Genomic DNA, 27,374 nt, shown 5'->3' on the forward strand with positions numbered 1-27,374 from the left:
GCTGCCTGCAAGGCCACGGGCCCCTTCCACAGCTGCTTGTGGCCTTGCATGGATCCAAGAAACCAGCTGTCACCTGCCCGCCCGTGGCAGCGTTCACACCCCGCCAGCAGTGAAGCGCACTAGAAAGTCAAGCCGGCGGAAGCGCTAGCGCGGCAGCGCCCAGGCTCTGGCACCGTTAAYGGCAACGCGCAGGCTGGCCTCGGCGCAGGGCTTCCTGCCTCGGCACGCTTCCCAGACCAGCTCCAACCACCACCTTCGGCCCGGGGGCTGAGCCTTGTGGGGAGCTGGTCCCCCTGCCGCCACCTCCGCTCTTCGGCAGGTCTGTGCGTGGGGCCACCTGGATATCTGGGGGGGGGAAATGGGTTTGAGCTAGTGCTGGTTAGGGCACGCTGCTCCACCTCTCTGCTCTGCTGTTCCTGAGCCTSTCTATAAAAACAGGAGCTGGGCCGAGAGACTCGTAGTCTTCCTCATATAATCTGCTCAGGTCATAGTCTAGAAATTCAGTCATGATTCAACACAACTGCAATAATTTTAAACAGTGAGCGAATTATAAGGAAATAGGTAGGACCTTCAACTATACCTCAAGCACACGTCCTGAAAACATTGTGCTCTTTGCATGGGACAGGGAGCAGGGGAGATGACAGTAACTATAAAATAATACTAATTTTTTTAATATAGTATGGTTCTTTAATATAGAATCCATTTTTTTTGAAATTGCTACAGKTTGTAACAGCATATTTTAAAATAACACTTTATGCTAATTATTTATTACAGAAAGTTTTTGGTGAGAGGGGGAGTTAAGATGATTTTTTTATTGTACCTGGAAAATATGTCTGTTTCTAGTATATATCCTACAGATTTGAATTAAAAAAACTCCGACCAGTTGGCAAAAACCAGTCTGAGACCATACCACTGACAGCTAAAGTGACGAGTGGGAGTGCATCTGTGCAGAAGCTGCAGTAGCCCTTCAGCAGCCACCACAGACTTACAGATCCAAAAATTTGCAAAAATGCAATAAAACTCGTTTTTCCTCCTCCTATTTTCCGTGACAAAAGAGGACGTGCCTGAAAACCATTATCAGTGTCTCAGGTGTTCACATATTCCAATGCCCTGTTTCATTTTCCATTACAAAACAGCACTGTCATTACTGGGGCAGTTTGGATTCTCCTCCCCACCTCCTTGCAGAAGAGATCTCCAAACTGCAAACTGGGACGTTAGGAAATCCTAGGTTTCCTAAGATCGCCATATATTTTTCTGAAAAGAACGTTAATGTGACATGTAAACAAAATCATAAATGTATACTTAAAGAAACCTAGGGAACCTAGTGTTAAGCTAATACGTCAAACACACAGACACAAACACAAAAATGAGAAGTTTGTCCTAGCAGTGGGGCATTACTTTTAAAGCAATTTCCTAACAGGGTTTGTTGCTAGCTTCTGTAATTGCAATTGCATAACCCACTGGGAGGTGTTACAATATATTCAGAGCGATTCTGGTCTATCATCATCAGCAAATATTTCTCTTGCCAATGGTATTAAACAGGTAAAAGTGAGGAGCCTAGAAGAGCAGGAGTCCCAAAATGGTGCTGGAGGCTCAATCTGATAGGCATGAGAATATTATTTAACTGTAGTAAAGTCCCGTGTGCTTTCCATTATTTCTTAATGAGAATAATTAAGATTGTGTAGGAGGTGATGTCTAGAATTGACACCCTAAGGGTGAAGTTCACASTTCTCCAACATTTCAGTTTGGCTCAAGACTTTCCAGTTCTTATTTTTTAACTGAATTCATAAATTGTCTGTTGCTACTAATATTATGCTCCTAAATGAGAATGAYGATTTCACATAAAAGAAAAATAGTAGCGACCAGAGAAATTCGGGGAGAAAAGTATCTGTGGCTGCGTTAATGAGATTCCAATTTCACTTCAATTTCCTCATTGCTCATCTTGCAAACACTGTGGAACCAAGTTTGCTCACAGAAAAGCTAAGGGATTTTTATTCATGCCCATGCATAATTGTGCATATTTGTGCCTCATGAAATGTAACCTAAAATGAGAAACTGGGCTAGCGTGACTCAGCTAGAGAAGCACTCAGCTCAGGCAACACACTTCAGTGGAGTACTCACTAGTGGCTATTTGTGAACACCTCTCTAGTCCAAACAAATCTGCTAAAAAGAGTGTCAGGCAATTCCAGTGAAACATATTAACAGAGTCATGATATTAGTGCACAGTTTATAACCAGAGAAAATTTAACAAATAGAAGTTTGTAGCAACAACAACAGTTCATCAGAGATACTGTTTTGGTGCAAATGTCATTAAAAGCAGAAAACACAGGAAGTATAGACGGCAGAATTTTTATTTTGCAAAGTCTACGTGTGTCCTTAGCATAATTTAAGCAATGCATTGCCATTGCAATCCTGATTGCTACAAAGTTTAAGGTAAACTTTTTGACTGCATCTATTGCACGCTTTCTCCGCAGCTGTGTAATAAAACCCTTCTCCTGCATCAGAGATTCTTCATTGTGATTATCTGGTCTGTAGAAGTTCAAATTGAGTAGCTGACATAGTTACAAAAGATGCTGTTYGTCTGTGCCATTCTATTTTATAATCTGTGGCATATCACTCCAAGCCTGTGATTTCTTTTTGGCGAGTTCCATCCATGATGGCTGATCTGCAGTGGCATTACTGGCTTTCTTGAAGTGGCTTATTTCCTCTTTATCCACCAGTGTTGGCGACTGAACTACTGTGAATAAAATACATGTACGTTTTATGTTAGCCTGCTGTACAGCTATACACCTTAGCTTTTTCACTGAAAACCTCCAGGGCCTTGCCCTGCAGTATAAAGTCTTTACATTTCACATAGAAACTTCTTTAACAGTACAYTGTTGAGGAACTAACCATTCTGTGCAGAAAAGAACATAATCTGTTTTTCTAATGAATAGCTTTTGTCCCCTAAACTTACTTCAAAACACATGATAATCTGGATTTCTTGCTATCACTTGTGTAACATCCAACCCCCAAAAGAAAAAGTCTTTTCCTCAGTGAGAGTGTTTATTTGAGACTTCTTCCTTTATCCAGCCTTCAACTTGGAGGCATTTAATTTCCTTTCAGATTTCTGCCCGCTTTCAAATTTGAATTTACCAAATAGATTCAAAGATATTATGGAGGACTAATAGGCAGGCAGTCTGTGATCACATCATTCTTGCTTGCTTAGGAAACCACTTTCAAACTGAATGCTACTGAAACTAATTTTGCATTCATTTTACTTTCTACACTAGGACATTTGGGACCCAGCCCTGTGGAAATTCCTTACGTTCTTGATTTACATTTATGTAACCAGGACTTTTAATTTAATCAAAGTGGTAAAAGGAATATTCCACCAAATAAAACTCTAGATAYGAGTGCTGAGAAAACAATTTGCCCTTGTTGATTTTGGACCAGGGAAGAGATTAGGATCTACGCCCTATTCCTTTTCCAGCACAGTCAAGCACGATGTCTTCTGACAAGGTTGTGAGATAGCAGCCTACATCAGTATTTAAAGCATTTTCTTTCCTACCAGAGACAGAATGAGACAGTGAGTTGCTTCTTGGCAGCAGCTCTTTCATTTCAGACTTTCTCTCTTTCCTCTGTTCTTCAGAAGAGTTTTTAGGTGCCACATGTGAAGGTTTGCTCCAGTGTTGCTTCACTGACCCCTAGGTACAGAGAAGAATGCAAGTAAYGCACAGAGAATGAAACCAGTGTGGAAGAACACGAGCAGAAGGAGTGGGTGTGATGCCTGTTGCCTGGTTCACTCACGCATTTCCCTTCTGCCTCCCAGACCTTGTGTTTCAGGGCACTGATGCTTGGGAGGGCTAAAGGTAAATGAATTTCCATAAAAAAGAAATCAAGTGCATTTTCCTGTGAGCTCTCTTGCCGCTAGCAAAAACTGTTCTGAAGTGGTAATTTCTGGTGCCATGTGGGAGAGAGAGAAAGTGGGAGTTGTACAGTGGCACCAAGCCTCACACACTGCAGTCAGAAGCATCTTGGCAGATTTATCCATTAGCTGATCTAGGGAAATGAAATGCATGGCATGAATTTTAGGAAATTTTGCCAACTAAGAGCTGGAATTTCCTACTCTGACATGGAAACTGTATTTTGGGATCCATTTAAATGCATGGTGTTTTAACTGCTATGACAATATTCAGCGTTATTGCAGTTTATAATCTTGCGAGACATTTCATTAGGTATTAATTCTTGTTAATCTCACCACTTCTGTTTTTCATCATCTAGAGATCTTTTTTCTTACTCAAAGATGTAATACAGTAATCTGAGTTTCTAGCAGAACTGTTCTAAGTAAGAAAGTAGGCCATTTGCACTGGGAATGCTCTACTGGTAAAGGACACATTCCTGCATCAGCATAAGGTTTTTACTGTGCATGAGGCAATACAGCAGTTCTCACAGTCTGCTCGCCTCCATGAGCCAGCCCAGGAACAGGGAAGCCTTGTTAGTATTCTGTATTAATACCAAGTGCTTCTGCTAGCACAGCTTTGTCRTCTGGGAAGATCACTTGCTACAGGTGTAACCTTCTTTTGCATGGGATCGTTGAAAAGGACCTCTTAGCCCGTATTCTGTGTCACCACATGTGTGTCTGAGTTACCAGTATATAAAGAGCCAGAATTTATATCTTGGCAGTCTCTGCAAGTGCAAAAGTTATTTTTATCCTACTTCACTTCTCAGGCACTAAAAATTGTTACCTAGGAGCTTCTGGGACCAAGCTGTTCATTCAGTCTTAAATCAATCAAAAGGTATGGGAGATACAGTGAAATGTGTGCTTAAAAGAACCAGAGACTGTATTCTTCTGTACTGAGAGATGTCTGAGACATCTCTCAATACAATTTAGCACCTCATTTTGGTTATTTTAGTATATAATATACACATTCGATCRGGTAAGCATGTACTCGGCACCCAAGACATTTTACATATCTGGAATAGTTCCAGGATTTCTTGGAGATACGAAATTACTTATCTGAATAACCAGGGGCCACATTTACAAGAGCAGTGTCTTGTTACTTATCATTATTAAGCGTCTCTAATCATTACAACATTTGACAGGTATAATAGCAGTAGAGCTAAATAATACTGCAGGAATGTGATACAGAAGCATTACAAATTTGTACTGTAAGTACCTCTGTTCTTTCCTTTTCTTTACTGTGTTTTTCTGTATCTGACTTAACGTCCGGAGTCACAAGCTTTTCTCTATTAAGAAGGTCCTGCTCCTGTTGCATGCCTCTCTGCTTTTGTCTCGCTATGGTAATCCAGACCGGCTCTGCAGGACTGTCAGGTTCTCTTCCGGAGTCTCCAGTAACCACTGGGGAGGGCACGCTTCGCTCTGTTGACAGATTATTTATATACATGGTTATTTGAAACAGAGTTGTAATTAACTTCAGCTCTCACTTGCTCAGTACCCTGATTTGTCACATGAAGAAATGCGATAAGCCTGGATAAAAAGGATTTTTTTAGTTTGGACCCCAGGAAGCAATCTTCCTGTTTTCACTACTCTACGTTACCATTTTACTTGTGAATAACATTTCTCATCTTTTTTCAGCTGCAGCCACAGGAGGAAGGTGCGAGAACATCAATCAAGCTTCATTAAACTACCAGTTTTCCAAGGTCTCCACTTCTGCYCCTTCCTCTGATCTGCTTCATGGCCTTTTCCTCAGAGACAAGCCACAGCTGACTGGAACCTGGACACAGCTGGACTGCAGTGGTAGAAAGGCAACCCCTCCCTGCGGCAGCTGCCTTCACCCCTTGCTCTTTCCATGCTCGAGCAGCAGTAGCTGATGTCTTCGTCTGGTTCCTGCCTTCCATCCACCCCTCTCAGAGCAGCCGAGCTCACGTAGCCCCTTACTGCCCGCGGTCACTGTAGGCAACAAAGCACAACGATCCRTGTCATCTGACCACGCAGAAATCCTACCGAAAGCACAGGGTTAATGCAGAGTCCTTTGAAGTGATGTTTAATTTGACTTATCCCTGCTGACACTGACTGTGCTATTCATCTGGGCAATCATTCTCGTCATGCTCTACCACAACTGAGATTTCAGTGAGACAATATACAAAGCCCTCTTCCTGGAGGAAARGGTCAAAAATGCTACCCTGCCACTCTCAGAATTGCTGTTAAGAGACAAGCAGTATCTAGAGGTATAGGGAAGTGAAATATCCTATACTCAAACATTCCACAACGGGAAATCCTGTCCAAACACTGAACAGAATTTGACCAAGGGAAGAGTCTCAGCTCCTCTGTTGGCTCCAGCCCCCACGTTCCCCACTTTTTCATGGGTTTACATTGCACTCAAAATTCAGTTTTCCAGCTAACACGGAGTCTGTATGGCTTAYGAGAGGAATAACAGCAATACTAAACACTCTGGTTAGAGTAATGCCAGTGCCTCAGAGGAAAATGAGTTAAGTTCTCCCAGCCATTTCTGGCCACTAATGTACCCAAGCCAATGGAAGGCTATTTCAGAGYAGAAGTTAAGCATTTCATCCTAAAATCACGCACAGTCTTTCCCCTAAAAAAAGTTTGTTACCTAGTCAGCATCCTATTCAGGGACCTGGGATGAGGCAAGCTCCACCAGGAAGCACTACTGACATACRATATCTCATTTCTAGCTCTGTTACTCCAGTATTTCCTTTAAGCCAGAGCAAGGCTTTTCCAAGCAATTTTTTCTGCTTGGCTGGTTCACTGCAGCCTTGTCTTCCCAGCAGAGCACCAGGCACCTGGGCACCTGCATTCCCTGGGGCCAAGCTGCTGCGCCTGAAGGAGGCTGGTAGAGAGCTGGGCCACCCTGGCACTGGACCCCCCCCCACCACCACCACTGAAGGTAACAGACACCTTTCTGGAGGGCTTTTATGGCCTAATTTAGCAGAACATGGCTCCAGTCAGGAAAGCAGCCAGATGTTTCTGGAGGTGTGTCTAAGAGGCATGGTAAAGGCCCAGGAGATGAAGGCGATGTTGCTCTCCCAAGCCGCGTACTACAGACTGAGCTGGGACTAGTCTGAACGCTGAGCTGGAATCTGTGAATCCACACACATTTTGAAGGGCCCATAAACTTTCTTTGCTCAGGTATCTTCCCGTGTCACTACTTGTACTTCACCAGAAACAGACTAGTTATTTGAGCAAGAAAACATTGTAAAGCCTACATTGTCTAAAACCAACAAAAACAGAAAACACGTTTAGCAAGATAACATAGCAAGATGCAAGCAAGCATAGCAAGAATAGCAAGATATCAGAGCAAGATGCTTTGCCARTTAATGCCTGCATTTCCCCTCACGCTCACTCATGTGATCTTGTAGGATCAGTGCAGATCTTGATCCTGTGAGAGGAACAAGCCAGGAAGTCCAGCTGTGCAAATGCAGCCCAGATAAAGCAGGGGCCCCCAGACACTGGAAAAAGCTCCATCCTGCATGGGAATTTACTCCAGTGCTCTGCACCCCCTGCACTCTGTCTTTTCATGCTAACACACTTGTTTCTCTCATAATCTTCTCCCCTTCTCTTGTTCACTATCTGCCCTGGCTTCATTTTTGTTTCATTTCAAAGGAGGATAGAGAATAAGGCTGTGAAAGTCCTCAAGATGTCATCTAGTCCATCCTTCAGCTCCACGGCAATACCACTTGCAAGGCAATTTCACATAAACTGTTCCCTGACAAATGGGTATCTAATCTGTTCTGAAAAACCTCTGAAGATGAGACAGAGATCTCAGTCTCCTTAGACTATCTATCTTAGACCTTGGCAGCCTTTTCCTACTAGATCTTCCTCCCTACTGGCTAAACTGAATTTTCTTTGCTTCAGTTTAATTCTATAACCCCTCCTACACTTTATGGACATGAACAAATTTCAGTAGCCTTTAATGCATCTGAAGACTTACACCATGTCCTCCCCATTTCTTTAACTTTTTTGATTAGTTACATTCTCTACATCACTTTTGTTCCTGTAGGAATTGTCCAAACTTGGCCCAGATCTTATTCAAAATATGGTGCTCAAAGCTGGGACACAGTATTCAAGATGAAACACTGCTAGCATCAGGTGAAGTGGAAGGTTACCCCACATGCCTTGGAGATAGTCTCCTGTATACATCACTCAGTATGACGACGTTTTTTGCAGTATTATCTTACTGTTGTTTCATACTTTTGTTTATGAGCTTCAAGTCTTGTTATTTCCYCTCTCCTAGTCCCTATTTATAACTGTGCATCTGATTATTTTTTCACATACACCAGTACTTTGTTCTTGTAATGAAAATGTTCTTTTCAGACTACATTTCCAATTTCTCAAGATAACTCCRATTTCTAATCTTGTCCCCTAGTGTGCCCACACACTTTCCAGCTTGGTAATATTTGCAAATGTAACAAGCATACACTGTATTCATCCATGTCCTTACATATAACGAATAATGCCAGACCTAAGATAGCCCCATTTGATAAACAGATCGATTGCTGCTACTGATGGTGGTGGTGGTTTCTAGCATTTCTCAGAGGGTCCTTCATTCAAGATAARATAGTCTAAGCTTATAATTTTAGTTACTTTCCATCCAAATTACTAAACTCATTTTCCTAGTGTGCCCCAGTGAACACCCATGCATCAGAAATGTGAATGGCTAGTAATGTCAGCTTTACCAAGATCTTTTCCCACTGAAGTTCTCCCTATAGCACGCTGGACCCTTCCTGTAGCTCCATCCTGTAAATATACTCTGTCCTCACCTGTCTAGACCTCTTGTCCACGCCTCAGGAGACAAGGCTTCTCTCACCCTAAGTCCTCAACATCTTACATTTCATCTTTTTCTTTTTCTTTTTTTTTTTTTTTTTTTTTTTTTTTTTTTTTAGGTGGCTGAGGTTGGAAGGCACCTCTGGAGATCACCTAGTTAAACCCCATCTTAAGCAGGGTCACCCAGAACGCATTAGACAAGATTGCGTCCAGCCAGCTTTTGAATATCTCCAAGGAAAGAGACTCCACAGCCTCTCTGGGTAACCTGTTCCAGTGCTCTGTCATCCTATAAATAAAGAAGTTTTTCCTTTTCAGCTAGRACTTCATGTGTTTCAGTTTGTGCCTGTTGCCTCTTGTTCTGTCACTTGGCACCAMTGAAGAGTCCAGMCCCATGCTTCTGACAYCTTCCCTTAAGGTATTTGTAGAYGTTGCCCCCTTAGTCTTCTCTTCTCCAGGCTGAACATTCCCAGCTCTCTCAGCCTTCTCTCATATGAGAGATGCTCCAGTCCCTTAAYCATCTTAGCAGCCCTCCACTGGGCTTGCTCCAGTAGCTCCATGTCTCTCTTGTCCTCTAGTGTGCCTGCATGCTTTCCAGCTTGGTAGTATTTGCAAACRTAACAAGCATACGTTGTATTTGTCCACATCTATAACGAACAGTGTCAAACTTCARACAGCCCCTGTCAGAGCACTGATACACAGAGCATTTTCCTTCACCCATCACCACATTTTGACCTTCCTCACCACCTCTGATACCTTTGTGCTCTCAAACACAAAAGTCTTCACCCTGCAGGTCCTGCTCAAGCCACCCACCAGCTTTTCCATGATATCGGAAATGTGGCTTCTGCCTTGACTCTGCTAGCGATGTTACTTTTTAGTCTTTGTGATAAAAAAAATCACCCTTTGTGTTTTCTCCCATTTCCTTGTTACAGGCATAGGAACTTCTCACAAATGTCAGCTGAACCACACATTATTTTTCTTCCTCAGCTCCCACAAGGCAATACTGACAAAATGACCGGTATGCTCAGGCTCTATTTACTGCCCTAAATGCAACAGTCTCATTGTTACCTGTGCTCTTATTTATCTGTTCTCCTCACGTACTCAGGATTCATCTTTCTGTTATTTCGATGTGTATTCCCTGGCACAACAGGGTTCCCATCTCTCAGGGGTATGATTGGAGGCCACTATCATAACAACGCTTTTCATAAGGCAGATGTTGCAATGGAAGACATCAAGCAGTYTGGTTCTTCCAACAGTTCTCCCTAATGAGAAACCACACATCCTAGTCACACAGATTAGAAGGTAGCTAATTTAGAGCCAGGTATCATCCCATAAGAGATGGTTGCAGAATGTTCCTGTGAGAGTAGCAAAAAATTCTCTATGATCATCTTTACAGAATTTATTTACATCTACATAGGACTGACACTTAGGACAGTGCAGGAATAACACCTACAGAGGATCGAGAGTTGATCTGCTTACTGTACGGAAGGGGCTTTCTTGTTTCTTTAAGTTATTACGTTCTACTCTTCATCTTGTAAAAGTCTTTGCTACAGAAAGTAAGTCAGGCCAGCAAGAGAGAAATAAAATGTGTTCGCTTCAGCAGAAAATAATCAGATGCAATCTGTGCAGGATTTACTACCTCATCCGTCAGTCAGAATTACTGTAAGAGGAGGAAGTGGTGTTTTCTCTATTTATTATTCTTCCGATTGCCCAGAGGTCCTTTTCATCCTCCCACTCCCCACTAGAGAAGGTGGTTTGGCAGTATACATGGGTTACTGTTCCAGCCAATTTACAGTACATGCAAAACATGAAAGATGGTGAAGTAACACAGGAGCTAGTAAGATGAAGCAAATCAGCAGGTSAAGGTTATCTGAGACTCTTCTATGAAACCTTGGAGCCCTGAAGGGCACCAGGAGGCCACAAACATTCCCAGGAAGTGACTGTTCACAAGAGAAGTGTTCCTTGCACATCTTTTCCCCCAACTCAGTGACTGTCTGATCACCTCGAAGGAGTCCTTCCTATCTAATCTCACGCAGTCATGAGGCAGTCCGCGTGTTTTTGTGATTCACCATGCGGCGAAGCACAGCATTTACAGAACTGGATGGCCCAAGTGGAACCAAAAGTACTCAAAAGTACAATCTAATTCCTGCTTCTGCTTGTAAGTCACATGCCCAGCAACTAGCACAACAGTTCCCAGCTGGTGTAGTCTACTTTTAGGCAGACAACGTGGTCCAAAATGCAAGGCGCAGGCAACCTTTGTCAGATGTTGTTTGAGTTGCACATGGCACAAACTCTGCTAAGGCTCCGCGTTTCGTTTCCCCTTCTGTGAAGCAGGGGTGTTCCTATCCTCTTGCTTGTTACAGTCRAGATTTTCTGATTAAAACTGAATTCTGAGGCTTATTCTTTAGTTCTTATTACAAGATGTTACTTCAAACAATACGCTACTCATCTCATTACTCAATTTCATAAAATAACAAAGAATATTGTCAGCAGTAATTTATTTCTCATGCGCTCATACTTTTAACCTTGTGAYTGCAGCTGCCTTTTGTTTCCTTGAAATTGATCTGGCCCGAGGCATTTTGAGAGAAGATTCCYTTCTTCCCCTTGGAATGAAGCATGGCGATAAATCACCGAAAATGGGAAAATACCAGGTTAGAACTTGTCAAATTGCTCCATGCATAATGTCACCAAGCATTAAAAATAACATTTCACTTATATTAAAGGTCTTCTGCTGCCACTCGAAACCATACCCAAAGGCTTCTGAAGCCCCTTCCCTTACTTCTTTCACCACTCAGCCACCAAACACACAAGCAGCCGCACAGTCTGCCAGCAGCCAGCCCTGGGTTCTTCATCACTTCCTGTAGCTTCAGGACTGGCCCCGGAAGATAACCACCAAAACAAAATGAACTATATCACATCTTCGAAATTCCCTCACTCAGATAAGAAGGACAGGAGCCCTTCTCAGCTGGACCAGACAAGAGCTGAACTGACCAGCCAAGAACCTGTTGATCTTCAACGGAAAATTATCTTGCTGAAGTCATATTAAATGCACGTATCTATTTTCTTCAAAATCTTATTAAAGCAGAAATTGTTTTTTCTCAGAGACTAGAGGCCTGGCCTTACAAGTAGATTTTTTTCTGCCTAACAACAGTGGAAATGAGTGTGTACACTTGATGTTGGCATATTATGCTTTGATATRTTTCTGCTAGTTGCATGATACAACATTAATTTTTATGTACAAAAGGAGACCTAAGGTTGACTTATTATTGTATATTGATTTACACAAACATGTATAGAAAATGAAAGAGAAATCCATATGTAACTGTCTACTGACAGACAGATATACCCACTATATTCCAGTGTATGTAGGGGCRGTGAACAGGGTATTTATGTATACATGTATGTATGCGTGCATGTACAGATAACCACGACCAAGGCATCTTAAACGTTACTCTGAGCTTAGGGCTTGATTTTTTAGAGATGGTCTCAGATGCCATACCTATTTCCTTTAAATCCAAAAGTGTGTACAAAATACAGCAGAGGCATTTTGTAACATTTTCAGTCTTCTCGTAGCTGAAAATGAACATCTTACACTTACAAGGGCTGCAATTTTATGTAGAAAGAAACATTTTTCTTGTTGTTTCAAAGACTGGATTTGCTAGTCCAGTATGACAAGACATACCAACTTCATTCACCATCAGCATTCACCGTCCCCCCTTTTGTCTTTAGAAGAAAGTCAGCCTGCTGCAGCTCCTCAGTCACCGATTTTTTTTTTTATGTCCTAATGTGCACACTCACACAGGTACTGCTTATGGTTTTGCTCTTGTAATAACCTGTTAGTATGAGTTTTGGGGTTCTGCTCTGTAAGGATTTATAGAGAAGTGCCTCAGCCCCAAAGAGCACAGGATGCTTTTTAAATTCTTGCAAAGACTTGTGCCTTTAGCTGCAGCAATTTGCAATTTACTCCTCTGTGGCAGCTAGGGTGACTGCTTTCTCACACATAAAAAACTTCTCCCTTCAGCCACCCAGACGCCAGCAATCCTCTGCTAGTTCCRCAGGAAACTCTAGTGACCGAGAGCGCTGGTTTCGTTTTTGGTGCTAAGCCAGCATGCCAACAGCATTGCCTTTGGTACTAGTTTTCCAAAAGTGCTGAAAGTTAAAGATTGAACTGAAAGAACCAACTTGTTCCTTCTCACCYCATGACACACACAGTGAACTGACGTTTTCTAGATGGCTGTACATGAAAAGGAAATTGCACTGCCTTGCATCCTGCTTTCACAGCTTGCCTTCTGGTTCAGCCCAGGAATTTCCTAATRTGCAGTAGGCTGAAACTCCCTGACAGCACATGAGCGCCTCTCAACAGCAACCACAGCTCTTTGAAAGGACTAATGAGCTCAAAGAATAGAAGTGGGCTGGGTGCCAGCATGAAGGGTGGTAGACAAAAAAAAAGAAGCGGGTGGCCCAGAATATCTGAAGGCTGGAGGCTGTTGTTAAACCACACGTACCATAGAAGAGCCATGCCRATTATGCTTTTCTGATTACCGCTGCTTGCAGTTACAAAGATACACTCTGGAGCCTCTGGCTGAGGCAAATATTCCATRGAGCATAAAATGATATTTTTTTTGCAGAGGTATTGATCATTTTCCTTACTGTATCCTGTAGCTCTCTTATGTCGTGCAGAAGTGCACTGCTTCTGAGTTTCCCAAAGGCGCTAGGGTAATCCTTCTTAGGTAGTACTATATACATACCCCTGCGAAAGTTACTGTTGTGCCAGGGCAATTAGAGACACGGTCATGCCTCATTCACCCGTAACTTAATGGTAGCCAGCCCAGGCTCATGCAATAACTTAGGACAAGGAGGTGTTTGATCAAATATCTAGGGGGAAAGGTCTGTAGTAAGATAAAGAGAAACTTGAGTCAACCTGGAGCAGAATGCTTCATATTTAGAATCAAACTCTTTTAGTWCTGGCCTGCTAAAATGTCAGAATCCACCACAAAGCTATTCCAAGCTGGAAATATATTGAAAACTGGTAGCTTTGCTTAAGGTGTTACAGCAATTAAGTAAAGAAAGAAGAAGATGAACTACAATTACAGACCAGTGTGAACTGCCATGTTAAACCATCATAGACCATACAAATTTCTTACAGTAATATCAGGTGGAGAGGAACATATCTGAAACAGGGCTCTCAACAAGCAGCCCCCTGTCAAGCTCCAGGTCTGTGCACCCCTGCCAARTGGCTCGGGGCAAGCTCTAACCTTCACACACTATTTTGCAGARGACATCTCTGAACATGGGGACAGGAGCCTCAGTCCTAGGGCTGCACAAGCAGTGAAGAAGCCACAAGAGAAACGTGCTCCCTGGCTCCATTTCTTCACCTTCCCAATTCTCCAATGCCTACTATTTCCTCTAAGCTTGTAACTCCAGTGCCTCAATGCCATATATCCCTATTCCTCCATCTTCTAGCAGACTGACCCCACAGCGTTAGGTCTCCTCCTCATCTATTCTCAGTGTGAGGCTCCTAAGAACAGTGTGAAAGAGCCCTGACTACAGCCTGTCTTAATCGATTAGAGAAGAATTGAGGGTGATTATGAATAATCAAATACTCTTCAAGGGAAGACAGTGGGGAAAACATGTTTAAGGCAGGRCTGGGATTATATAAAGGGAAACTTGGGGCCAAGAAGAGGTTTCTGTCATCCTAAAGGACAATTGCCTTACTGTATCCTGACGACTTTGCATTTTGTGCTCTTACGAAGCTCAGAGACTAAGCTCATCCACCAAAGAGTAACCAAGGGGTGGACCTCTGGGATGGCACACAGAAACCTTTTTACTTGCTCGGCTGCCATCTCTCTCACATGCTTAGCATCAGCCTTGTGACCAGATGGATTCATAGCAGGGAAGAAATTTCTCCCATATATCAGAAGACCCAAAGAGTTTCTTTTCCTTTTGGCCTTTCTTTGAAGTGAAGAGCAGAGGTCACCTGCTAGAATTGTTTGAGTGTACTCTACCTAATTTGTTTCCTGACATTGCAAATACCTCAGATACTGGTGCCACTTTCAGTCTTTTCTGTTCTCTGCCTGTGGCACACAATACATCAGTCTCCAGAGGACTGGATTTTTTACTCTAACCCAATTTGGCTTACAATGTGGACAACTGGATGAAATTTAASAATCTGCAGTAAACATGACCTTATGGTCTCTTCTGGCTTTAAACTCCATGAAGCTACAGGGTAGCTAATATCTGTTTTTAAACAGGGAACAAGTAACGATAAAGACATAAATGAGTAAGCAAAACTCAGGGGAGATGACAAATAAACAGCGTGTTGAGCATGCTGGGCAATTAGTAGTACTTCTCCCTCACTGTTATGGTGAAAAAGAACGTCTAGAGATCTGAGTCACTCATCCCACACAGAGCACTACACTTAACACGTGCTCCTGGCTCCCGAATTGCCATACAGCAGCTCTTAAGGTGCCATTTAGTAGCTCAATATTTTTGTTTCAGAACACTGGCTAATGCACTTTTTAAATTTTTTAAGTGTCACTTTGAACATCCTTTAAACAATGCCTTGAAATATTAAAATCCCAGTTAAAATATCTTATTCTGTCTGATACTTCTTTCCTGCTGTTATTAGTTTTTTTTTTCAGCAAGGGAAAATGAGGGAACAACATCACTGAAGGTAGAGCCTCAACTCACACTCACCACCTTTGTGTTTGACACAATAGTGCTTCACACTCTTTCACAGATAGGGCCATTGCTCAAGAGTTAAGATAGCTTTATAAAAAAACAGGAGTCTTACCAGGCAGTTTACAAGGACTTGACTTTTTCTCCAAGTCTCTATCTTCATTTCTGGATTCAGGAGACTGAATAACTTTGTCCTGTTTCTCCCTGTTTGCACTGGTATTTGGAATAGTTATGTTTTGCAAGGCAGGTTTCTTAGGCAATGGAGGTTTGCCACTAAGCTGTTCAGAGGACCTTGCTTTGGATTTGATGTTATCATTTAAAGAACCACCAAAATTTGCATCGTCTGTCTTTTTGATCTGTGCCTTTTCACCTTTTAGAAATGAAGTCAATCCCTCATTTTCTAAATTAAACTCTGCACTGAATCTTTTAATCCCTTTTGATTCTTGTGAAGAGTTGTCTCCATATTTCAAGGACAGCGACGTGGATCTAAGTTTTACTTGAAAAGGACTTTTATCTTCACAGCCTAGCTGACTCTGAGATACCACGGAAGAATCACTTGGGGCAGGACCCACATCAAGAGCCTGAGAAACACAGCCAGCCAACATTTCTGCAGATTGGCCTGTGATCTCATTGTTGGACTCTGGCAGCAAAGTCTGTTTTTTGTTGCTACTTTTTCCATCCTCCAGATCTGATCCTGTCTGCAAATCTTTCCACCTCTCACTTCTCAAGGACACTTTTGCTTTGGAAAGGAAGACTCTGGTATTTAATGAACTTTCACACTCTGCACTTTCTGGAAAATGTAGGCTTCTGGTCCTTGGCCTTTCTCGGGCAGAGAACACAGAAAACTTTCTCAAGGCATTGAATTCACTGGCTGCTTTTTCTGCTTTCTTCCCCAAAACTTCCTCCTTGTGGGTCAGTGACTGACAGTTCTCCTTATCAAAAGGAGCTGCSTCTTGTGTAGTCTTTGTTTCCTCTAGAGCCCAGGAAGCAGATGATCCCACCTGTKTTGAAGAAGCAGGATGTAGAATATGGGAAGGGACAACAAATGAGTCCACGTGCTGGAAAGAACCTTTGGGAAACTGCTGGATAGACTCTGACAATACAGCAACTTCTTTCTTTGCCTCTCTGTTGCAGGACATTTCCACACATATCTTATCATCCTGTATATTTTCCTCTGATCTGTCCAAAGAAACAAGATTATGCTTATTAAGTAAAATATCTTCTTCAAATGATATTTTCTGTACTGGAGATACAGTAGGAAGCTCCTTATGTTCTTGATTTAAAGTATTGACTGACACATCACCCTCACCTTCAGACAGCAGAGCCAGTGTTTCTGAGGAATCTTTTTGCTTTTGTATTTCTCTGTCCAGACTGCAGTAGGGAGAAGTTGCGTAGTCTTTACCATCTAGCAGCAGTGAGGACTCAGGCTTTGTGCTTACTGTTTCCTGCGCTGGTTGGCAGCTCTCTGGTCTATCCTCTGGTAGCCCGGCTTCCTGTACAACAGCACACTCAGAAGCAGGCTGAGTCATTGCTGGTCTCAAACCAGGGGGAAGGTCCTTAGGCATTCTGGGCTTCTGCCATGAAGCCACATCCTGTGCTGCAGCTGTGCTGCATGGCAGCTCTTGCTCACTGGTTTTCAATACAGCATCCGGTAAGTCTGTCTGCATCTCTCTGTCATCATCCTCCTCTTCTTCTGGTGTACAGCTCAGATCAGTCAGAGATTCAGACTGGGTCCTCTGAAACAAAGAAATTCAGAAAGCCTGATCACCATGTGCAGAGTCACTTTTTCTTTTTTATCATTGTATTTACAACTGAGATCTTAGAGAGAAAAGTAATACTTGCCTTCAATGCTGAGCATGCTGTTTTCATAACCTACATACTAGATGCTTATTTGGCTGAGCAGACCATGGTATAATGTATTTAACCAACATAAAAGTAATCAAGGAAACTTCGTTCTGCACAGCTGGTGCTTTCATGCCTCTATAGATGGGAAGTTCATCAAAACAATGGTCATTGGACTGTCCTTGGCACTTGATGCCCCAGAGCATACTGGATATGTTGTGTTGCTCTTGGGCAAAAAGCAGCACTTGAAAGAGAAAAATCTGTCCCTTTGTATTTTGCTACTCCATAATAGGATTAAAAATAAAACTACCCATTCTTTCTGAAATATGACCTTGAAGAGGCAAGCGTACATAGAAAGAAGAGAAAAAAAAAACTACTGAATAAGTCCTTGAGGTTATGACACACTATGCCAGCTGAGTATCTATCCCCATAAGGCAATCTTCTGTCTAATCACACTGATACAGCATTAGAACCTTGCCTCCCTTGTATGAAGCCTTTTTTTTCTTTCAAAAGTTAGACTATCTGATGAAGGTTTATAAATACATGTGTGGTTATCTGTGAATTCTTTGTGATTAAGCTTCAGGTAAGCTTCTTTAAATATGTACTTAGGACTGGCTAAATATACGGGATTATTTCAAAGCATGTTATTAAACTGTTGAATATGCATTTTCATATGGTGCCTGTATGAGCTTACTGAATCACTGTAGTTTGTTGGGTAAATATGTGTTTTGGATGTAGGCCCTGATTCTAAGAACACAAAACTTGAACTCTGAAAACACTTTTAGAGCTCACATAATTTCCAGATTTGCAAATACAATTGCAAAGACAAAGCTGCAATGCCACCTGCATTCACAGCCCATATCTAGTGAGAACCCAGGAATAYAAAAGCCAAAGACAGCAGTCAGCAAGCCACAAGTAAAGTACACAGGAAAAAGGGGGCAGGCAAATGTTTAAAAATCGTAATATCAAAAGGTATAAACATTCTCGATGGAAAACCAGGAGGGCTCAATCATCTGGCAGTTTAAAGTAGAATGATATCCTTAATGTTAAACAAGCCAATTTAACGGTTTTAATGTGTTTAAAACATTGAAAGAAACCACAGATAATAAAGTGCAAATACTGTGGTAGGAATTGTAAATTTCAGGTCTAAAACGGGAGAAAAAGAAGAAATATTAAATAATCTCCATCATAAGATGCAAAAAGAACCAGATAAAAGATGTTTTAAATTACTTTAAAGAACAACAGTTTCAGTTATACACATATTTTTTTCCTGTGAAGACTTATTTTCAAGTCTCTGTAGTGCACATAAAGGGTTTACAAGTTTGGGACAGGAGAAGGACTGAATGCAGAACAGTCCTATGTGCCCAATCAGTATTTGGTTACAAGTAACAGCTCACAATTTATTTCTGTAATTTTTGAAAATATAATCTCAATGATACCTGGGAAGTTAAAAAAAAAAAAGAAAAGAAAAAAAGAAAGAAAAAAAAAAAAAAAAGAAAGAAAGAAAGAAAAAGAAACAGCTCCTTCATCAATAGTGTCCCAAAGACTCAAGATTTTACAGGATCTTTCAGGCCAGGAAAAGTGCACAAGCTGATCATAATTTTTCTGAAAAGATAACATTCTGAAAGTATGAAAAGAACCAGTCAGCCTCAACTTCTGCCTCATGGACAAGACACTAAGTTGTACCGCATGGTAACTTTAAGAAGAAACTTTCACAGAAACTACTGCATCAAGAGAATTAACAAATAATCTCAAAATATTTATTCTGTTCTTACTGTATACTCCAGATACGTATTAAATAAAGGCTATTAAAATCCAACAAAATATCTGTGCACTCATGTGACTTTCCTTAACCAGTCTGAGTTTGCACATGAAACTCAGTAAGAAGTTCCAGTTTTTGTTTCAATGGTGACACTGTTTTTTCATAATTACCTGAGAAAGCCTTCTCATTTTACTGGATCTCTGATTCCGGGGTTTTATTAAAAGTTTATGTTTAGCAGCAGAATTATCCAAGCAAGATGAGAGCTCAGGTGGAGTGTCAAAGTTGGCTGTGGGCGAGATGCTGCTGTCAGATATCTGGGGACCTCCAGTTTTAGCACTTCCATGCCTAGGGAAGAGCTGGCTAGCAGTAGGTTGAGGTCTAGAAGGACCCAGTGCGACCTAAAAAAAGAAAAGAAAATCCCCAAATGGAGAATCAAACAAATAAACTAATAAACTAAGACATGAAAATAACAATCTTACAGAGAAGGGGACGTGTTTACTGGCATTTTGTGGTTGTCCTGGTTTCTTTTTGACTTTTTAATAAATAAATTGGATTTCCTAATGTTGCACACAGGATATTAGTGTTAGCAATTTTGTATTTTAGCAGAGAGAATATCATGTTATATAGTCCAGTGCGAGAGAACAAGTCACATTTAACTARAAGATCTAAAGCACAGAAATACATAGTCAGCATGTTTTTAGGAAATACATATATGAAGAATACTCAGTTACCAATCCTAAAGGGGAAATTTCCTTTGTGGGTCTCTCCTCCAGCATCTATCTAGACTCCTAYCCACAGTTATTTTTTCTTTATTTATTTTTTTTTGCAAAATAAGTGGAGAGTTTACCCTGAAGCATAACATTTTATTTATAGATTATTTTAGGGGAGGAAATGATGGACAATTCCTACTAGTGGCCTGGAATTTCCAACCTGACCAGTACCATCCAGAAATAACTTCTGAATGCCCCCAAAATGTGCAGTACTTTCATAAAGCTGAAATTCAACTTTCCTATGTGCCTCAACAAAAAACACCCAAGTCCAGGGCTGATGCAAAAAGGAGACTGAGAACTTTGYGAAAAATGACTCTTTAAGAAGGGGTCTTCCTTTCTCTCTCTTTCAGTGTTTGCAAATAGGCAAAACGGTATTTCCGAGCTATCTGTCATAACGTTAAAGTGACCTCTGMCAGCTCTTGGTAACAGTCCTCTGGAGGCTTGAAATTCTAGTGCATTTCCTTAYGGAAGTTTTCCTTCTTTGTCATGCCTTATTCAGCTGGACAGAAGACTTCTGGAAGTCATATTGTACTGAAGGGAATGGTTGAGAAAGGGGAAGAGCAGTATAGTGTTTATTTTATATGGAGAGGAAAAAAGTGTCAGCATTTTCTGCATGTAGAGTTCTGCACACGCTCTGCAGCCAGAAGATACTCTGGAATATAGCTAGGGCCTGCTACCGCTTCCTCTACATTCAGGGAAGAACTCCCATTGATTTTAGTAGAGGCTGGATCCACAGCTTCCAATCATACTTTCTATTAAGAATAAAAAACAACAACAAAAAAGGAAGCAACTCAACCATGCTGAATAATGGATGCTCTCACTAATTTGCAGTAGGGTTTCTCTACAGTATCTGCAATGTAGTATTCAAATATGACTAATGTACAGCAACGATACATGGCTGCAGTATACATTAGTACCTAGCAGTGAATACATTGACATTTCAGCTCCCTGATAAGACACAACACATGTTCTCTTTCAAGGCCCGTCACTGCCTGCCTGCCTTTCTTTGGCTTCAGATTTTCCTTAAAAACTTGCATTTCTTCTCATTGGCAAAGCTCAGTGTTGGCCATTATGTTAGAAAAGCAAGAATCTGGTTTGTTACTCCAGTTAAAATTCCAGCAGGCTGAGTGAATGCCATCTCTGTGCTGGCTGCAAAGACTGCCTGGCTTGTGAAAAAAAAAATCCATCTAAGAAGGCTTCCAAGACATTTCAAGGTCTTGTTGCCACCCAAAACCTCAGAGTTGTGATATGCAAAACCGTACTACCCCTCAGGCCTGCAGGTTCACCGTTACATCTCCTCCTGACTTCTAGAAGCAGGCCGAGTTTCTCCGAAACGCCAGCTGAATTCTGCATTTTCGGAGGAACRCATTCATGTGCTGCTACCTTCTGGAGATACTCTCAGACTGGACCGGGATGCACAGAGCTCTGAACTACCTTATGGGGCATGTGGAAAAGCTGACCAACCATAGTCACCACAGCGTCTCTGCAGTTGGAGAGTGAGTCAGAGAGTGACGTTAATGGAGCTACAGAGAGACATAAATGCTCCTTTAGTGAATATACATCTGGAACGGACAAATATTTTTACAGTGAACTCATACCAATTTTCAAGAAAGACTTTCTTCACATGTTCTATTTTTTCTTTAAAACATATTAAGACTTCACTGTATATAAGCAGTTTTTCAAACACCCTCATGTAAGTCTAACAAGTGGGGCCAGAAATCTTTGCTGAGCCCTGCTGCAGCTGGCCTTAAAATGCAATTTACATAATTACCAAGAAATGGTCAGCTTGGGACCAGCTTCTTTATTTCCTTTTTGCAATTTCCCTCTATCCCTTCTCCTATTTCTAGGAAATGTTTTTTACTTTACCCCCTGTGTTGCTTCCACCATGACTCCAGCTGCAGACAACTAAAAGGGACTCTTCAGAGCCTTTCAAAACCACTCTTTAATCAGCCACAATGTCTGACTGCTGATTGAAGAAAACCATCTACTTGCTTGTACTCAAGTCCTGAAAATATCACTTCAGTAGAATTTACAGCTTACGCTAGCTCACGTGGCCAGAATCTGATTAAAGACTGAATCCCAGGCTTCYAAGCAGCAATGTCAATCACTATCATCAGGCAAAATGTTTCTGTATCAGTGCAAGGTAATTTTGTACATAAAGCAAGAATCTGGGTAGGTATCAGAAGACCTACGTTTTGTTCATGTCTCCTTAGCAAACTTCCTCACGCTAGGCATATAACTTAACCATCCTTTACAGTAGTTTCTCATCTTTAAAAAAGGGACACCACTTCTCTCTGTGTCTAAATCTGTTTTTTTTTAATTCTTTTTTATTTATTTTGAAGATTAGATCATATTTGTCAAGTTTGCTGAAGAAATGAGATACTACATGGCTTAGTTATTAYAAACCGGAGATTATTTGATGCTGGAGAATTATGTTGATAAACAATCATAGCTTTTTATGTTAGAACAATAGCCACTGAAACAGTAAAACAGATAGACATGCAATTACATACACAGAAGGTTATTTTTGCAGCAGACAGTGAAATAATATTTATGCCTTGCATTCCTTTAAAAGATTAATACACATAATTGCTTGGCCCTTAATACATTTGGCAGAAGTTACCTGTTCTTCTTCTTCACTGCCTGTTCCAGCTAAACTCAAAGAGCTAAGGTGCTTGTGAGAGTCAGAGAACTGTGGGATGGAATGAGGAAGAAATTCAGTAAAGATGACAAATGAGACGGACATACTGGTAGAAATCATCTACGCAAAGTGCACACAATACTGACAATGTAAGTTGTTTTTCTCTATAGTCTTAAGGATTAGCAAGGACATTGCAAACATAAAGTATAAGACATGTAGATAAAGAACGAAATCATCTGTAACAAAACTATCATTTAAAAAGAAAGAAAAGATTCTTATATGTTTATTATTCCTGTGACCACATAAAAAAAAAACTAAGGAAGAGATTATAATCAGCACATTTGAGGGAGACTACAGATTTTTCAGCCTTTTTTTATGCCTGGCAGCTATCTGTAGTCCCTAAACGCCCACATCACCTCCGATCCTATGCACACAAACACACCCTCTCTTTCCTATTTCTACATTTTCTGGCATGATCTTTATATTTCAATGGAAATAGAGAGATTTTAAGTAGCTGTTTACACAAAGAGATACCACTTTCTCACTTTGAGTAAGCTATTTCTGAATGATTCAGAGATGAAGTAGTAATACATCTTGCAAACCAAATAATTTTTTCTGTCTTCCACAGATAGCTGAGATAAGTCATTAAACACTGACTTTTGTCAATACCCGAACTACTCACTGACTTTTGTCAATACCCGAACTACTCACTCTCATCGCGCCTGAATTTAGGATTTCCTGAAGCAAAGATGTTTCTGGAGGACTCCTGGGTAATCCATCATCTTCCGAACTGGTCCCAGCATCCTCTGAGCGCTTTGCATGAAGTCCAAATGGAGGTGGAGGTCCCAATTTCATGTTGTGCTGTAGTTTCAACTACAATATGTCATAAAATATATTAATGTGTGAAAGTGATAGAGGTCTCCCCACTGCATTTTTTTCAGTTCAGGTCAATGAGTCACCTTAATTTTAACTTTACTATTGAACGATCCTGAGCACAGGACATCTTTCTTTAGAGGTCTTCTTAGGTGGCCAAACAACCTATCCATTTCACAACTATCATTTAAGTAGAACCAAGATATGATACAGTTGTCTAATTAACAAATTCAACATTTAATGTAATCYGCAAATGACAATTACTTAGTAATCAAATATTGAACTATAAAGGTTATATATTTTTTTTWAAAAAAAAATCAAATCTGGGAAGGCATCCCTTGCATTTGAAAAATATATGTTGTGTAAATTACCTGTAAAGCTCTAATTCGATCAGAAATGTTCTCCTGAGAAAACACTCTTACTGGCCTTGCAGGCTCTTGTCCAGTCTCAGGGATGAAAATGCTATCATGCGACAAAGCTCTGCTTCCCATAATGCTTTTGTGGGTCCTAGAATAATACAGCAAACTTGTGAAAGCACACAGGCATCTTTTGTCAGTCCTCTTGCTCTTAACCCTTAACTTGGGGTGGAGGATAAATGTGCATCACATACATTACAGCTGAGATTCCAAACTTCTCTCTGAATACAGTATAGTCATTCAGGTCAATCTATGTAGTGCCTTAAAAGCTAAGCACAAAATTGCAAAATTGGACCTATATTCTTAACAAACTAAATCAAAGTCAGAGATGGTTTAACCCCAGCAGTTGAGTTATGTTTTATGAAAAGCTGTTGTGCTCATTTTCCTCTGCTTAGCTCATAGCCTAACTGAGCAGGTACTGGAAATGTGTGCACATGGCATTTCTTCTAGAATGCTCTTCTTTTAAATTTTTTAAATAAGGCAGGTGAAATGGTAAATCTGAATACTGAGTTGTTTGGATTCAAGCAACTACCAAATTAATTGAAGAAATTATCTGGCAAAAGAAGGGGAAGGAGAAGGAAAAAAATGGAGTATAAGTGTATTTCTGGATCTAAGGTACTGTCATAGGGACATTCAGAAACATAAACAAACATGGCAGAAAGTAATATTTTCCTTGTAATGGCTGCTATAAATATGTTTGATAAAACAATAGGAGGAAAAAGTTGATCTGTATTCCTGCTGCAGAAGGAAGGAAAGCCTGCTGCTTTTGTTTAAAACATTAGAGACATCAGAAGAACAATTTATCTAAGTGAAAATGTGATCTCTGTAATGCATCCAAGGTCACAGTGATCTATAGCAATTTGCTAAGTGCCAGTCAGGGCTGTTACGGCTGCTCAATGCACTGACATTTTACATAGACTGAAACAGCAGCTAGATAAGCAATGTTGCTTGTGCACACTTATCCCAGCATGCTATTCCTTTGCTGTTCTCTTTCTAGAAGACATACATCTTCCAGAAGTGTACCGGAGGTACCCTGCATGTCTCCTCAGATTATGAGCACTCTAAATAATTTTCCTTTCTTTCAAAGTATTTCCTGGCCTTTGTCGCTTTAACCAAATATTAAGAAACAATAATGTAATAACACTGCCAATACTGGCAGAGGAACATGGCCAAAAGAGGCAGAGGACTGTATGCACTCAGACATGGCCTGGTTGAGTAGCACGAGGCAGAGTTAATCTGACCATCCAGGTCTCGAAAACACGCTGCTGAACAAAAATGCTACAGCCCGTTCTTAGACCTGATACTATCAAGTTGTAAATTATAGGGTAGCAGAGATGATCAGACTGGATTAATATTGCTGTTGCCAATACTGCAAAACACATACATTAAAAAAATTGTTAACAGGTTTCTTTTGGTTGTTTGGCGCTGCCTAGTGGCCACATTACATAACGTCATTTTAAATGGACTGGATGGTTACTTTTCCAGTCCCTAAACGTAACGGCATCTCTTGACTACAGTTTCTAGTGCCTGAAAAACCACTGCCTGTATTTGAGAGGCCCGATGTCCATTATTGCAAGGATTAACGCAAGGACTTTCTTTTTAGGCAGCCAAGGGACTCTTCAATCCCCTTGCACCCAAGAAAACAGTTGAACTTTATACCACATTTCTCGTGCTGACATTTCAGATGAAAAGTAATAGACAAGATTTTTGGAAGTGCCTGAATGAAGATGGGATTTTCAGAGGCGTTCAGGTATGCAGGCTGCAATTCTTCCCATCTAACTTCAGACATTACAGCATAGGTATCTACATCAGACCTGATCACCCCAGGCTCCTATTTACAATCAATAGGGAGAAATAGGCMCTTTCAGGGCACGGTTCACCTGAACTACTTCGGACACCTACACAAGAATGATATGCGCCATGTCTTAGCCTCTGCTGATTATAGAAGACCACCACGGTGACTAACTTGGATGCAGAATCTATCCTTTGGTCATATAAATCCCATATGCACATAAGAAATAAAGGCTACACAACCTCTGATTCCTGCTGATAGCAGTKGGATTCATACTGTTATCTCCTCCTTGCTTTTGAAAACATATGTAAATCATAAGCCATCTAAATTTAACTGTCTTCAAAAGATGCATTTTAGGGGCAAAACACTGTTCTGGTAAGATATAAACTTAGTATCTTATCCATACTTGAAGAAGGGAATTAYATTCTCTTGAAATGATAACTCAAGGTTTATCTATGCTTAAATGAAAACTTTTCAAATTATTATTTCTTGCTGTACCCCACCCACCTCATCTGCAATTTGCCTCACCTTTTAATTTGTACTTTCCTTAAGCAGGCAGCTGTTCAAGAATATGGCATTCTGAATAAGAGGAGGAGATAATTTAGGGGTCTCCTTAATCTATAAACACTCTAATAGTTCTTCATTTGTTTACCAGCCACAGTTCAAAGACTTACTCAAGTTCATCTTCAGAATCATAACCAACACACGTGCCTTGTGAGGCTGTGACATCACTTGTTGACTGGAATAGCTTCAGACTGCTGCTCCCAGCAGATGACAATGTCTCTTTCCTTTTCTTTTTGCCAAAAAACTTTTTGAAAGATTTGAACTTCGATTTTTTCTTTCCTAAGTAACAACACATAAAGAAGATGTTACTGGTAGCATCTGCAAGCTTTAGGAAAAATAATAAATCCCATATAGCTTCATAAGTGGATTTGGTCCTAGAAGAGGCAACATGGTCCACTCTTGCATTAATGTCTGTCACATCTATACTGATACCATGAAATTACTATTATCTTGCAGAATGGATTGCAATGTTTATGACATATAAGAAATAATCTACAAGTAGAATATTTTCTAACAGAGTTTCTACTTGCCTCTTGAGAGGCAACATTAGACTATTAAGAAAAACTTTAGCATTAACTGCCTGAGACATAGAGAAGAAATTACAACTTGGAAACACTGCCTTTGTTCAGCAAGCTAAATAGTGAAGATAAGGACAATGTCGTTATCAAAACCAATTTAAACATAGAAATGGCTTGCTTAGGTGGAATAAATAGTGTCAGGAGGCTAATGCTTCACAATATCAGTTGTATTGTACATTCCAGAATATTTTGAATGGTAATTATGAGGCTCAATGGATCACAAAAAGTGTTAAAATAGGAATCAAGCAATAATCTTGAAAGGCAATGCTAGTCTGCTCAATGAGAAAGGACCTGAATTAGGAACAGTTCCACAATCCAAGAAGAAAAATATGTAAAATGAAATCAGCATTTTGGACAAGACATCCCAAAAACTTGTGCCTGTCCCAAATAAGTTGCTATGACATTACTGCAAGACACTTCTGGCAGTGTTTCAGTTATTGTTAGATCATACTGTTGGTTAAAAAGTTAACTTTGTCACAAGATGCTACAAAAAACTTGTATTAAGTCTCTGACAACAAGAAAAATACAACTGCCTTGGAGACGGAAAGAGAGAAAGGGAGGACACATTTTCTAAATAAACAGAATCACTTCTGTGATAAAGCTAAGGCATCCAAGCACAAAAAGTCATAACACTTCATTCAGTGGAAAACCCAGCAATTCTACCTGAACTGTCCTCTCCAAATCCTTCATTCTCTCGCACCTTAGGGTCCATTATCCTTGTGGAAGTGGCGTG

The 27,374-nt window shown here is 40.7% G+C and overlaps 1 protein-coding gene and 1 long non-coding RNA gene across 4 annotated transcripts; one reads left to right on the plus strand and one right to left on the minus strand.

Annotated features, from left to right (window-relative positions):
• On the plus strand, positions 1-9,042 carry LOC146586332 (uncharacterized). Of its 2 annotated transcripts, XR_014897826.1 has the most exons (3): positions 1-319; positions 5,579-6,171; positions 8,848-9,042. It is a non-coding gene; the product is annotated as an uncharacterized LOC146586332 (long non-coding RNA). The 2 variants fall into 2 exon arrangements; XR_014897825.1 differs by lacking the exon at positions 8,848-9,042 and having other exon boundaries at positions 5,579-6,256.
• CRACDL (CRACD like) lies at positions 2,349-27,374 on the minus strand. 2 transcript variants are annotated; one of them, XM_085321505.1, is made up of 10 exons: positions 27,305-27,374; positions 26,174-26,342; positions 23,663-23,798; positions 23,130-23,291; positions 22,401-22,469; positions 19,178-19,405; positions 15,519-17,139; positions 5,160-5,362; positions 3,551-3,686; positions 2,349-2,737 (listed from the first exon to the last, which is right to left on the minus strand). In XM_085321505.1, exons 1-10 carry the CDS (start codon positions 27,351-27,353, stop codon positions 2,592-2,594), a joined length of 2,919 nt encoding a protein of 972 aa, XP_085177631.1. In that variant the 5' UTR covers positions 27,354-27,374; the 3' UTR covers positions 2,349-2,591. The 2 variants fall into 2 exon arrangements, with proteins under 2 accessions (XP_085177631.1, XP_085177630.1); XM_085321504.1 differs by having other exon boundaries at positions 5,160-5,379; positions 15,515-17,139.

The sequence above is a fragment of the Rhea americana genome, unplaced genomic scaffold (assembly GCF_003343005.1).
Source record: "Rhea americana isolate MKP2758 unplaced genomic scaffold, rheAme1 scaffold_7, whole genome shotgun sequence".
NCBI classification, from domain to species: Eukaryota; Metazoa; Chordata; class Aves; order Rheiformes; family Rheidae; genus Rhea; species Rhea americana.